At 30.9% G+C, this 14,385-nt stretch overlaps 1 protein-coding gene across 2 annotated transcripts in view; it reads left to right on the forward strand.

The window, feature by feature from the left end:
• Positions 1 to 13,784, forward strand: part of LOC107436811 (LRP2-binding protein) — a 44,545-nt gene extending 30,761 nt beyond the window's left edge. Inside the window, exons 1-4 of one of the 2 annotated variants that reach the window (XM_087152333.1) lie at positions 1,561 to 1,698; positions 5,563 to 5,676; positions 5,962 to 6,110; positions 13,542 to 13,784. In XM_087152333.1, coding sequence (XP_087008459.1) covers positions 1,591 to 1,698; positions 5,563 to 5,676; positions 5,962 to 6,110; positions 13,542 to 13,740 — 570 coding nt within the window. In that variant the 5' untranslated portion in view covers positions 1,561 to 1,590 and the 3' untranslated portion in view covers positions 13,741 to 13,784. Of the gene's footprint in view, positions 1 to 1,560; positions 1,699 to 5,562; positions 5,677 to 5,961; positions 6,111 to 13,541 lie in introns of those variants that run through there. The other variant, XM_087152334.1, reaches the window with a different exon arrangement.
• The last annotated feature ends 601 nt before the right edge of the window (positions 13,785 to 14,385 follow it).

Consider the following 14,385-nt stretch of genomic DNA (forward strand, 5'->3'; position numbering starts at 1 on the left):
GGAAATTATTTAAATGTAATCCCTGACTAAGTATACTTTTTGTTATTCTTATTAAGTTAGATGCTTTTCTTTCATATCATTTATCTACTCCTTCTTTATTTAGTTGAAAAGATTAGTATATTGAATACTTTGGCGTAATGAAGTATCTTTTGGTTATGGAATTTTTTGGAAAATCGCCAAACTATTATTATTGACACCAGTGATGCTTAATTAATTGTAATAATAGGTACCTAGTGAGCCGTGATGGCTCAGGGAGTCCTCTTTCCAATGAGGTGAACCGGGATCGAATCCCAGCTATCGCTCGTCGATACGAAGTCTGCATATGCTTGCACCGACCACCTTACTGGCGTAAAATACCCTCAACGGTATACGGATCATGGGTTACAGTTCCCTTGCCGTCTGGCTAACCGTAGAAGGTTTTCCTTTCCATGTACCGTAAATGCGGGCTAATTTCCTCAAAAAGTTCTCCGCGAAGGCAAATTTCTCCCATTACTTGATCCAGTAGTTCCCTTGTCTTCCGGATTGAGTTCAAAATTACAAGGCTACGGCGTTGAGTATTGGTAGTAAATGGTTATAAAATAAAATAAAATACAATAAAATTGGTACTTAAAGGTGTGTTAATTTTCGGAAAAAAGTACTTTTAGTCATAACTTTTAACTGTTTTGTTTTGGAAAAAATAACAATTTGTAACAGCCACTATTTATTTTTATTTTAATGCATGTGATTTTTTTAGAAAAAAAGACATGTGTCTATTGTTAATAAGGTGTAATAATCACATAGTGTACTTCTTCTGAATCAAATAAGATAGAGTTAAGTTGTTTCGACCAAGAAATTTAGAAAATTTAATGCACAGTAAGAATTACTGAGATGGTAGCAATAGGCACCTAGTATTCTAACTTGGATAACTTTTAACTTTGTGATTCTTTGCAGTTTGTATGCAAATAGTACAAACAAAAATGAAGCAGAAATATTAAGTTTTGGTACTTTTCGGTCAGCCGCGCAAAATGGAAATTTAACTTGTTATTAACTTGATATTTAACTTGTTAACTTGTTATTTTTTGTTTAATTTTAAATAATATTTTTTTCCATTTTATTTCATTTTGATGTGTTGAAATAATAAATGAAATAAAAATATGAAAAAATGTTGGTGGAGATCTATTTTTTTTGCGGCTTTTTACTTGCACTCGGCTTACCGAACAGTACCAAAGTCTTTAATTACTCAGAGAATTATAAGTCCTTTAATTGTTTGATGCATGTTTTACACAGAAGTTTTTAGTTCCTTCTTGCATTCTTAATTTGGTGTACTAATCGGTTTTAAGAACCATGAAAACAAGTTTGATAATGTTCATATTGGCGACAACTTGGAAAAGCACTCGCAAACATGGCCCCTGCAACCAATAACATTGAATAAATCGAATTATCTTGTGTAAAAGTAAATTACATAAATCACACGTTTTATTTTTCTTTTCTTTCTAAATAAGGTTACGTTATTTTTATTATTATTATTTTGCTTTCTTATAATCCCTCAAGGGGTTTAGCTTTCATCGGATAAATGAGATGTTTTTATTATTAAAAATAGTTTAGAACAGGATGTCAAGTAGAAACAAAGCAGCAGGGAGTCATTCGTCACTGGAAAAAATAAGACAAGGTAGAAAATCCTGGAAAGAAGTCACCAAAGCAGAAAAATATTTTTTTGAAGTAAGCAAGGAAAATTATTTCTTAGAAAAAATTTATTTGGTACATTTTCCGTTTGTGAATTTTTATTATGGAATTTTTCGATCAGTCGAAAGCCAACAATTCTGCCAACAATTTTTTTTTACTTCTTTTTTTTTTTTTAATCCATTGGCAAAATGGGTGTTGTTTTGGGTTTGATGGCGTGCTCACCTTATTCGTACTTCATCACAATTTTCAACTGTATTCAAGAGTAATAGTAAACACTGCGCATGCGTCGTCATTCCACGCGTTGCTATGGCGACTGCTGCTGTTTGATAATTTTTTTGTGTTCATTTTAACATTCACTTGTTTGCGATTATAATATAAATATGAATACTAAAAATGGAAAAGAATTTCGCAACGTCTTAAGAACGTATATTATTCGGAATTGAGAACCAATCCGGCCCACTCGATTACAAAATCAATTTATGCAGTGTCTAAAACCCATGACTTAAAAATGTGACTTTCATGTAAGACTGCTCAGGAAAAAAAAGACATTAGACCAATGGTTAACCAGTGATTGCAATAAAGCGATCACAGTTCTTTCTTTCTTTTTTCTAATTTAAAAATTTGCTTCTTTTTTTTCTGACGATGTTTCAGAGCTTCTACCATAATCGACCAAAAGAAAATAGCCGTCACAACATACAAGCAGATTGAAGATTCAAACTGCAGTGACTCAGGGTATAGAGCGTTCGCCTCCCAGTGAGGTGACCCAGGTTCAAATCTCAGCGTAAAATGGTCGATGAGAATTCTGCTCCCGGCTCGCACGGACCATAGAGCTCACGTAAAATATACTCAGTGGTAAACATGTGATGGTTTGAATCGCCTTGCCGTCGGAATGGGTTTTCTCTCCACGAAGACTAGTTTGTCCCAATGCTTGATCTAGGAGTTCTCTTGTCTTCTGTATTGGATTCAAAATTAGAAGGCTACAGAGTTGAACATTGATAATCGTAAACTCACTCAGAATTGGGTCGGCTTTCAACGTCGGTTATAAAACCATTTGTGTCGGTTATATATATACATATATATATATATATAATGTTCAAAATGAAGAATAAAACAGAGAAAAATAATAGACATATGAAGAAAAAAAAAGGGGGGGGGGAATAATAAGTAAAAAAATAACAAACTATACTTTAAAAAAAAAAAAAAAGGATTAAATTTTATTTAAAAAACCGGAAGAAAAAAAAGATATAATCTTTTCTTCAGCCCACACGATTATATCCACAAAACAGAGTGATTTCTGATATTGTATCAATAAAGCCGAAGCAAAATATATTAATACAATAGTGTGAGGAGCACTCAAAAATTTTTTTATAAAAAATAACAGCAAATAAAATAGATCACAGAAAGTAAAAATAAGTATCATGTAAAAACAGAAAATAAAATAAAATAAAATAAAAAGAAGAAACATTAAAAAGGGGACTATAAAGCGAGTAGCAAAATCACTTTTGTGATCTATTTTATTTGTTATTTTTTGTAAAACAATTTTTGAGTGCTCCTCACTCTATTGTATTAATATATTTCGCTTCCGCTTTATTGATACAATATCAGAAAGCACTCTGTTTTGTGGATATAATCGTGTGGGCTGAAGAAAAGATTATATCTTTTTTTTCCGGTTTTTTAAATAAAATTTAATCCTTTTTTTTTCTAAGTATAGTTAGTTATTTTTTTACTTATTATTCCCCCCCCCTTTTTCTTCTTATGTCTATTATTTTTCTTTGTTTTATTCTTCATTTTGAACATATCTAATGAGTTCTGTTTGCTTGCTGCTTCAGCGTATTAAATGAAACTTATTGTTTTTCCTAATTTTCTTCGTGTTTTCTTGTATATATATATATATATATATATATATATATATATATATATATATATATATATATATATATATATATATATATATATATATATATATATATATAGAAAAAAGTATTCCAATTATAAATCAGTCCCTTGATTGATCATCAACATGTTTGACGCTTCGACATCTTATCCTGTATATTTTTTTAAGCTTACAATAACTTATTTTTAAAGAAATAAGTTACAATAAAGGCCAATAAAAAACATTATAAATGTTCTTTTATTGTTATAGAAAAAAAGAACTTCTCTATGAACCAATATTTAAATACACTTATGTTTACACTTTAATAAGAGTAGTATATTTGCACTTATGCACATTTTTCACACTTTATAAGCAATATTTACACTTTATTTATGAACACAATATTTTATGAACGCAATATTTACACTATAACAAGAGTAGTCAAATCTAAACGCCAATAACGGAAAAATGGTAAACGAACCTCCGTGCAATCCACCATTTGTGAATTAGTTTCGCTTCCGAAAACGTCAATTTTGGCATACTTTGGCCTACAGATTGCTTACAATCGAGTAACAGATGGCGAGAATTTGTTGCTCTCTTCGATGCAGCTAAGCATTTGCGGAAACAAAAACTCATCGTTTTAAAATAAATACATGTTTTTAGTTGTGTAATACGGATAATTGTACTTAAAGTTTTATACTCTTATGTCTGTCAACTGTATTTTATAACCGTCGTGAACAGCGCACCCAATTTTGAGTTTACGACTACCAATTTTCATCTCCGTAGCCTTGTAATTTTGAACCCAATCCAGAAGACAAGGGAACTCCAGGATCGGGATAAATTTTGCCTTTCTGGAGGGCTTTTTGATGACAATAACCCGCATTTGCGTTACATGGAAATGAAAACCTCGAAAACTTCCTACGGTTAGTCTGCCGGCAAGGTTTTAACCCATGATCCACCTACCACTGAGGATATTTTTCGTGAACACTGCTTTCGATGCGATCCGGGTTCAAAGTTCGTATCAACCAGCTATTGCTGGGATTCGAACCCGGATAACCTCATTGGGAGGCGAACGCTCTATCCCCTGAGCCGCCACAGCTCCGTATTAAATGACTTTATGATATTTAATTTTTATTTGTTTCCGTTCTGCTAAGCCTAGTTCGAATTCCTCTTAGTATTTTCAGCTACTTTACGCCAAGAAGTGTAAAAACACATTTCTGGTATTTCACTACACTAGGAACTATCCCTTGTTCTTGGTATAATAAAACATTTATTATCATCAACAAATTGCTTACAAGTCGTGAGTTTGTTGTTGTTTCTCACATTGCTATACATCTTTAGAAAAAAAAATTCACTTTTAAAAAATGGATCTTTATTTTTATATGACTAATAAGAATGCAATTAATTGAGTAATATTTTAATTTTCTAATATTTGTTAATTGTATTAAATATCTCTGTAATGTTTAATTTCTATCCATTTATGTTCTGTTAAGCCTATTTCGAATTTGTCTTTTTGTACTCTCTGATATATGTTTGATTAGCAAACTAAATTAATCTTAAAAATTTGGGCAAGAATGCATCCCAAATTAACGGTTCCTAATTTAAATTGTATCTTAAAAATAACATTACTGACTAAGAGTTACTTGGAGAACAACAAAAAAGAAGGTTATTACTCTCCACCTGGCGAAGCTTGTCAAGATCCATCTGGATCCCCCGCAGCAACTCCTCTATTCCATAGAGATTATTGATGTGGCCAAAGCTGTTTTAGATACTTTTGGACAAATTTAATTTTACTTGCACTACTGGACAAGACAACAACAACATTACTCTCCACCAAAAGTAATGCAAAAGAACATTTTTAGTGTTTCACTACTCTAAACACTGTCCTTAGTATTCGATTACACCAATAATTATCTCTGTTTCATTACACTACTTAGGGTGTTGAGTTGTTGCCACCTTTTACAAAACACTAAACTATTTTACAGTCAAGTGTATCAGGAAATAACAATTTGCTTTGTCTATTACAGGGAAATACAGGAAAAGCTTTGCCTATACTTTTCAGGTATGAAAATTGTGAAGCGAGGGCTATGCTATTTCTAGCCTACATGTACTTTGATGGTTACGGAGCGGTTCAAGACATGGTAAATGGTGACTTTAACTGTTTTAAATCAGGAGGAGGGGTTTTCTATACTAGGGAGCACTGCACGCTAGGGAGCATGATGTTCAAATGAAGTTCTTATGCAACTATTGTTTCTAAGCCTCAGTTGTGATTTTGTTATTTCGATGAAATATTTCGTCATTATTACTATTCGCATACATAGATGCAGAACTAATTTATCGAAAACAATGTGTGCTAGTTTATTAGGACCATTATAAAAGTGCCGCAATATGAACTTTTTTTTCAAATAATGTTTTTTTCTTTGTAGCCGAGAGGAGTGTCGTATTTGCAAAAATTAATCAATTTTGAAAATTACCGCTCAGGTGAAGAAGGATTATTAGCTATTGCTTTGTATCAATACGGTGAACTTTGTTTTAAAGGGTTTGTTTTGCCTAAAGATGATGCTTTGGCCAAAAGGTACATTTCAATACCTATTTTATGTTCTATAATTGAAATAAAATTATGGAGATTCATGCATCCAATGTCATGAATGTGGAAAATATAATAACTGTTCCTTATGTATGCTTGTGAATTTGCATTTTCTTGATAATGGGCAGTTCTTAACACATAACACTGACCTAAGCCTTAAGCTCTGACAACGGTTAGGTTTAAAAATTAATTCACAGTAATTTTTTAGAGTAAATTTGTGTTTCTGTCCAGTGACAGGAATTAAATATAAATTTTTTCGAAAGTTTTTTTTTCATAAATACCTTTAAAGAACAATGAAAAATATTTGATGCATATAAGTAATTAGTAGAATTCAAAATCGGTAATTGTAGATTAAACGTAGATGCATGCGTAAAACACTAGTGTTTATCATTTATAAAATGTTCTTATTATAAATATTTGAAACAAATTTGTGCAATATAGATAATTTTTTTCGCCTGCCTTATTCCTACTTTGACTCCTACTTACGTGAGCAAATTTTTTATAATGACGGACGAATTTCATGTATGGTGCTTTTTGTAGCAAAATTGAAAAAATAGAAAAGTTGACCTTCATAAACAAACATAAATAAGAATTGTTTATCAAAATAAAACCAATTATAAGGAACAATTTTTTTATTTTTGGCGGAAGGTTAATGCATGTGTTAATTTTGTTTATTTTGAGGTTTATATTTTTAATATATTGGGTGTACAAAGTAGTTCGGTCCGTTTTTAAAAAATGGCTCTACTGTAATGAATGTTATATAGTGACAGCTGGTTTCGGTGGTTTCAGAGAGGTTAAGCATCTGTCAATAATATTCAGTTTACATCACTTTGAGTTTCATACAAAAACCCTGTTTTTTACTTTGTTGAATATGTCAAATTTTGCGGTAATGAAGCACCATTTGCGGGAAGTTTTATGTTTCTGCCTTAATTGGAGGAAAAGTGCAGCTGAAACGCATCGAATGCTTGTAGAAGTTTATGTTGACAATGCTCCAACTGATAAATCATGTAGGGAATGGCTTCGACGTTTCAAGAAAAGTTAATGGTGAATAAAGAATGGTAAATGGTGAATGATAAATGGTGAATAGTTTTGTATACTATGAGCTGCTACAAACTGGTGATTCCATTACGGGCGATCGGTATAGGCTACAATTGATTCATTTGAGCCGTGCATTGCGAGAAAAAATGGCGGAATATGAGCAAAGACATGACAAAGTTATTCTTCTGCATAATAACGGTCGGACTAATGTCTCAAAAGTCGTAAAAATCTATTTGGAAACGCTCAAGTGGGATATTTTACCGCACCCGCTGTATTCACTGGACATTGCTCCTTCTGATTACTGGTTGTTCCGACGGATGCAGCATGATTTTGCAGGTCACCAGTTCTTCTTTCGCATAAATCAAAAATTGGCTCCTAACTTGGATCGGCTCAAAAGACGAGAATTTTCGAGATGGAATTCGAAAATTACCTGAGAGGTGGGAAAGAGTAGTAGCCAGCAATAGACAATACTTTGATTAATCTTCATTCATTTTGTTCTGAAATAAATGCATTTTTGACCACAAAAAAACGGACCGAACTAATTTGTACTCCTAATATATTCACACTACTTAAGTAATAAAAATTAGAATTTTTTTTTTTTTTTTGGCAATTCTTTGTTTTTTGAAACAATTTTTTTTTATTTTTGGTGGGAGGTTAATGTATGCGTTAATTTTTTCTTTTTTTTTGTAGTTTATATTTTAACACACATATATATTCGCATTGCTGTTTTTCTATACATAATAATAAACGCGGCTGTGTGTGTGTGTCTGTAATCACAATATATCGCCCCAGAAGCCTCGCCCAGGCACGAAACTCGGCACATAATTGTGTTTTGACATAATGAAGAAGTATTTTTTTTCTTTTTCAAAAATTTGGATTAGTTTCTTAGTTATCAGTCATTTTGTAAGAAAATCTATGCTTTTTCGTCTTCAAAGAGCCATATTCAAGAAACTATTAAAAAATGCATATACTTTTCTCCACTCTTATAAATGTATGATAATGCGAACCTTACAATTGAAATATTAATTTTCGACAACTTAAACCAATGATATACAAAGGAATTAGTAATTTAATTGTAAGATTCGCATTAGTTTACATTTATCAAAGTGGATAAAACTTTAACTTTTGTACTAAAAATGTGGCAGCATATTAGATACGTAAATAGAACGCTACGCTTTGATATATTTATCGCTGTTCATAATTGTTATAATAAGTTTTTCTTCTTCTTTCCACGCTCTTTTTTTTTTCTTAAGCGAAGACGATAAGGTAAAATTATACTTGAGGATGCCCCTTGGCGAGATTGGTGACTTATGTTTGGCGCTATTCCTGCTTGCGCGGAACACCATGGTAACAGAAATAACGGCCAAAACATAATGATATTTCAAAAAACATTGGAAATTTCAACAAAACATCGGATAAAGCTTGCAATGAACCCAATATAAGCAAAATTAATAAATCCAATAAAAAGGATTTTGAATCGAAGCAAAGATTAATGGAGTAGGTGCAGAAAGAAAAGGAAAAAAACAACAACTCACTTCTTCATTAAGCTTGAATATACTCAGATTTAGGTGCACAGAATTATCTAATAACAGTTAGATACTGTCTAAATTTATCGTGAATAGAATCTGTGTACCTCCATCGTCACATAAATTCGGCGAAATATGAATCGAAAATGGCGTTTGTGGTACCGATCTGGTGATGACATTTTTTTATAAAGTCCCTTTTTATGACTGCCCACATACCTTCGATCTTATTGACCAGAAGTAAAAGTAACCTTACCAGCCGGTATCTAACGAAGAACTAATGGACCTCTGAAATTACGCATACCGTTGAATATTAATAACGCTAAAATCTAAACCGTTGAGAATCACGATTGGGTTTCAACATCGCCCAGCTTGGCGATCAACCGCGATCACAACTTGGCGAGAATCAAGGGGCACCCTCAAATATAGTCTACCCGACGTTAATTTTTGTAGCGATATAGAAATAGAAATTGATACCATAAAAAAATTATAGAGAAATAGATACCATAAAAAATTATTTCGTTTTCGTGTTCTTTTCATGTATTTAAAGCAACTTTTGTATGCTTTTACAATTTCTGAGGCCTTTTTTTAAGAAAAAAAAAACAAGTCTCCACCTGATAGTTATATTATAGGTTAGGTTACCATAGCAAAGTTACATCTTCAAACATCCTCAAGAGCTATAACACATCTGCAGCAGAACTGGATATGAAGACAAAATTGCAGGACAGAAACACTTTAATTGTCCACTAATCTTCAGATTTCCTGCTATGTTTTAAAAAACTTTATTTGTGGAAACCTTTAGCGTGGCGGACAGATGGCCGCCTTAGGCGGCTAGTAAGTAATAAAAATTAGAAATTGAATATTATATTGCGGGTGCTACACTAAATATTTTTTCAAAAAAAACTGTTTCTTTATGTAGTGTTGTGTTTTTATTTAACCATATCATGATTTAATAAAAGGATTAGAAAAAAGGAAAATTTATTTTTGTTTTGCGTTCATTAAAAATTATTATCCTATTAGCTTATTAACTACCCGATTTTAATTTTTTTTTTTTTTTTGAATCTGGAAATTCTTATAAGAGTATCAGTAAATTTGTATTGATTTTCAGTAGAAAATTTCTTCTGTTAGTAACCACTTTTGTTGAATAAAACAGTCATTAAAGACATTATTTCAGACGATAGGACTTTGTAGTAGTACATATAAACTTTGGTTGATGGGAACGTTTTGTTTTTCGCAGAAAGTTCTAATAATGAAAATAGTTGCACAATCACTTTTTAACGTTTTGAATTTGTCCTTATCTTTTAAATCGACATTTAAACTTATGTGTCAACATCCAATGTTTTAAAACGTAACGTTTCTGATTTGTTTAAATTAACCTTCTGTGTTAGCCTCGGCTTATTCTGAATTTCAATCTGGTGGCTTTCCTGCAAAAAAAAAAAAAATTCCCCTCCCATATTCATCCAGAAAATAAGTAACACAATGCACAAAAAAAATCTGTATAACTTTGTTTTTAGTCAATATGTTCATTGGAAGGAGTATTTTTTAAAAAGATTAAAATTGTACAATTTCAAACACTGTATACGATTGTACTATTATATATTTTACTATCATATATTTTACTATCATATATTATACTATTGTACAATTTCAAACATTGTACAAGCTAGTACTATCATATATATTATACTATAGTTCAATTTCAAACACTGTATAAGATAGTTCTATCATGCATTATACTATAGTACAATTTCAAATACTGCATAAAATAGTACCATCATATTTCGCACTATTATACCATTTTAAGTACTGTATAAGACAGTACTACTGTAAAATTTCACACACTGCATACGATTGAACTATCATGTATTATACTATAGTGCAATTTAAAATACTGTATAAGATAGCACTATCATATATTATGCAATTGTACAATTTCAAACATTAAGTTAGATAGTACTATCATACATTATACTGTAGACAATTTTGAATAGTATGCAACATAATACTTTCTTATATTATACTTTTGTACAATCTAAAATATTGCATAAGTTAGTACAATTATATTTTTTATATTGTACAATTTCAAATAATCTATCAGATTGTACTATCATATATTATAATATAGTACGATTTCAAACAGTATATAAGATAGTACTATCATATATCATATAAGAAAACTTACTATTGTATAATTTCTTTTACTGTATAAGATAGGACTATCATATATTTTAATATTGTTCAATTACACTGCGCAACACTGCGCAAGATAGTATTAACAAATAATTATAAACACTGCGCAAGATAGTATTAACAAATAATTATTATATAATTTAAAATATTGTATAAGAAGCACGATCCTACATTATATAGTACAATTTCAAATACTGTATAAGATAGTACGAACTTATATAATATTTCAGTACAATTTCAAATGCTATATAAGATTGTACTATCATATATTGTGCTATATAAAATAAATTTTAACTTGTAAATTGTATGCGGCTTATAACTAAGTGAAAAATATTAAAGATATGAGTCAAACTATAAGCAGAAGATTAATAACAAAAATTACTTACTCAATTACAGGAACACAACTTCAAGAACCTGATGCCTTTTACACATAACTTGAGGAATATAATTTTAAGTTACACATATTAATCCATAAAAAAACAACAGCCAACAAAAAGAAACTAACATTAATACCGGAAAACAACAGCCATTCTTATAACTTCTGTACCTGCTTTTACGAAATATAGGTACTAAAATTTGTACTTTTAAGGTGATGCCATTTTCCTGACAATTTTTCTTCGATAATAATCTTAAGGAATTCTTAGCAAAATGATAGACTGAGATTTTTAGCGGAACTTCTTACCGACTCAGGATGCATTTCCGAAAAGGGAAAATAGTTCCGGTGTCATTTGTTTTGACGTGTATCTTATTCCTGATCAAAATCAATACAAAATGTCTTCATCATAGAATTAAAAAAAGTTTTTAAAATAAACTCTTCATTCAATAATGGTACAAAACAACAGTGACTTTTTCAAACAAATAAATATTTTTTTAAGTAAATGCATTGGATCATATAATAAATGGAAACACGCATATGATTCATTTTTACAATATTCTACCTCTTTTGCTTCACATTTGATACAAATAGGAATCAAATGTGATCGAAGATGCAACTTGAACTTTATAAAAACATTTTTATTTGTGTTATTTTATTATAAACATTAAAAAGTTGTTCCATATATTGTATTAACCCTTTGACTCAAATGGGATATAGGTGTACCTTATATATATTTTTTTCTGACGCTATAATGACAAACAAAAATATATTTTGATACTTTTTAATCATAAAAGCAGTTTAATAATTATTCAAAAATCTGTTAGATTATCGGAATTATATTTACTCGAATCTGCTAAATCTAATCTGATATATATCTGCTAAAATCCAAAAAAGGAGATTGAATTTTTTTTCATTAATAATCAAAAATTTATTAATAATTGATTTCGTAAATTAAATAAATTTCAATGATGAATAATTGTTTCTCTTATATCGAAATAGTCCTGCAGTGTACTGATCGTAAAAACATGGTTCCCACTAGAACACCGAAGTCAAGCATCACTGGCTGCGCTCAGTAAGCGTGAGGCTGACCGCTTTGATCAGCTTGCATTGGGACCAAGGGTGCGCGGTATCGGTTCTTGTTAAACTGTTCTATCATAAAGAGCTCGACTTCGCGTGCAGGTCGTCGGGCTACCAAAGCAGGGACGCCATCCCCTCTATAGAGCATCAAAATTGCGATGGCATGTCTTCAGATCATCCTCAGGGATATTTCAAAGGCTGTCGCCAATAGTCCATTATACAGTTGTGCTGAGAAGTAAATAAAGTACGTACCTTAAATCTAAATAAGTGCAAATTCGAACAATTATTGTTTGTCAGGAATATTTCATAACCATAAATTATTAAAATACTGATATGTTCACTTACTTTTATCCTAAATTATTATAATATAATGAGAATTATTATATTTAATAAAAACTCTGTGTCAAAGAGTTTATGCTTATCAAAGTTCAGCTCCTTAACCTTGTAATTTTAAATACAATCCAGAAAACAAAGTACAGGTAACCGGATGTCTAGTGCCAAGGCTTTCAATTCCTAAAAGATGTTCTGCAGAATCCTATAGGTTCTAGGTTCCGAAATTTACGATTTGTTTTAACAGATAAAAATTATATTGATATCCGACCAATAAACAATAATTTATTTAATATTCCGTTTGTTTGTATAAAATTTTTCATGTAAATTGCCAATAGAAAATTCCAAAAAAGACTTTTTTTCTATAACAATATATTAAATAAATGATGGAAAGGATGCGCACGCATAGAAAGAAATCTAATTTTCATTTCTCATCGAACAATCCATTATCGTCGATCAATTCAACTACCAATTTGAAGTAAAATAGTCAAATTCAAGGTTAAGTCATTCCGTTTCTTTGATCACTATTCTCAACATTATAACAATTGGTTTTTTAATAAATTCAAAACCGATATTTTTGGATCCTGGCTGATTTTACTACCGTAATTTTGATATATTGATATTCGAAATAAAATAGCCAGATTCCAGAATAAAGAATTCCATTTCCTTGATAACTATTTTCAACGTTTTAACATTTCTTTTTTGAAAACCAGCTGTATATCGGTATGTTGGCTGCTGACTGATTCAACTATTTTACTTTTGATGCCAACTAATTTTACTGCTTTACTTTATATATTGACTAATTTCATTACTTCTACAACACATGCCTATTTTTTAAGCTTTAATTTACCATAAATACTTGCTAATTTTACTATTTTGTTTTAGGTACTGGTTGCGAGGAGCGAAAATAAAAAAGAATATTTCTACGGGTGAACATTTTTTTGGTGTAGTTCAATGTCAAAGAGCATTAGGCATGTATTACTCCAATCCTCAGTATTACAATCCCAAAAAAGCATTTATGTGGCATAAAAGAGCAAAAGAATCTGGAAATATTGCATCTAAAGGTAAATGGTATTATTCATAATTTATTTATATTTGTGTGAAAGAAAAAAAAATGCTTGATGAGGTGACCAGCTGAGTTTTAATTTTTTGAAAAAAAGACCTTTTTTTTTACATACTTTGTAAACTATTCACATTTGAGAAAAATGAACGATAATCTAAAGTTCCTAAAATACAAGAAGACACAAAGAAACAGCAGTGTTTGCAACTGAAGTGTTTAGGAATGGCACAGAAGTTTTTATTTTATTTTATTTTATTTTATTTTATTTTATTTTATTTTATTTTATTTTATTTTATTTTATTTTATTTTATTTTATTTTATTTTATTTTAACAAGTGTAGAAACAGCCGATCCATGTTTGACATTGCAGCTATCTCGATTCAGTCCCATAACCTTGTAAAAATCCAATCAGACGCAATCCAAAAGACTAGGAGTGATCCTGAATCAAACATTGGGGCAATCTAGCCCTCTTGCAGAATTTTTTAAATCCAACTAACCAGCATTTGCGTTGCATGGGGTGGAAAGCACCGACAATCTCCTCACGGTTAGCCCGATTCTAATCTATCTTCCGTCTACCACTGAGGATATTTTACATCAGCTTTGCTCTCTATGCAAGCCGGGAGCTGAATCCATATCAATCAGCAGTCACTAGGGTTCATACTCACTGAGT

This window comes from Parasteatoda tepidariorum, chromosome 9 (assembly GCF_982258835.1).
Source record: "Parasteatoda tepidariorum strain Cologne lab strain chromosome 9, Ptep-v5.0, whole genome shotgun sequence".
Lineage (NCBI taxonomy): Eukaryota > Metazoa > Arthropoda > Arachnida > Araneae > Theridiidae > Parasteatoda > Parasteatoda tepidariorum.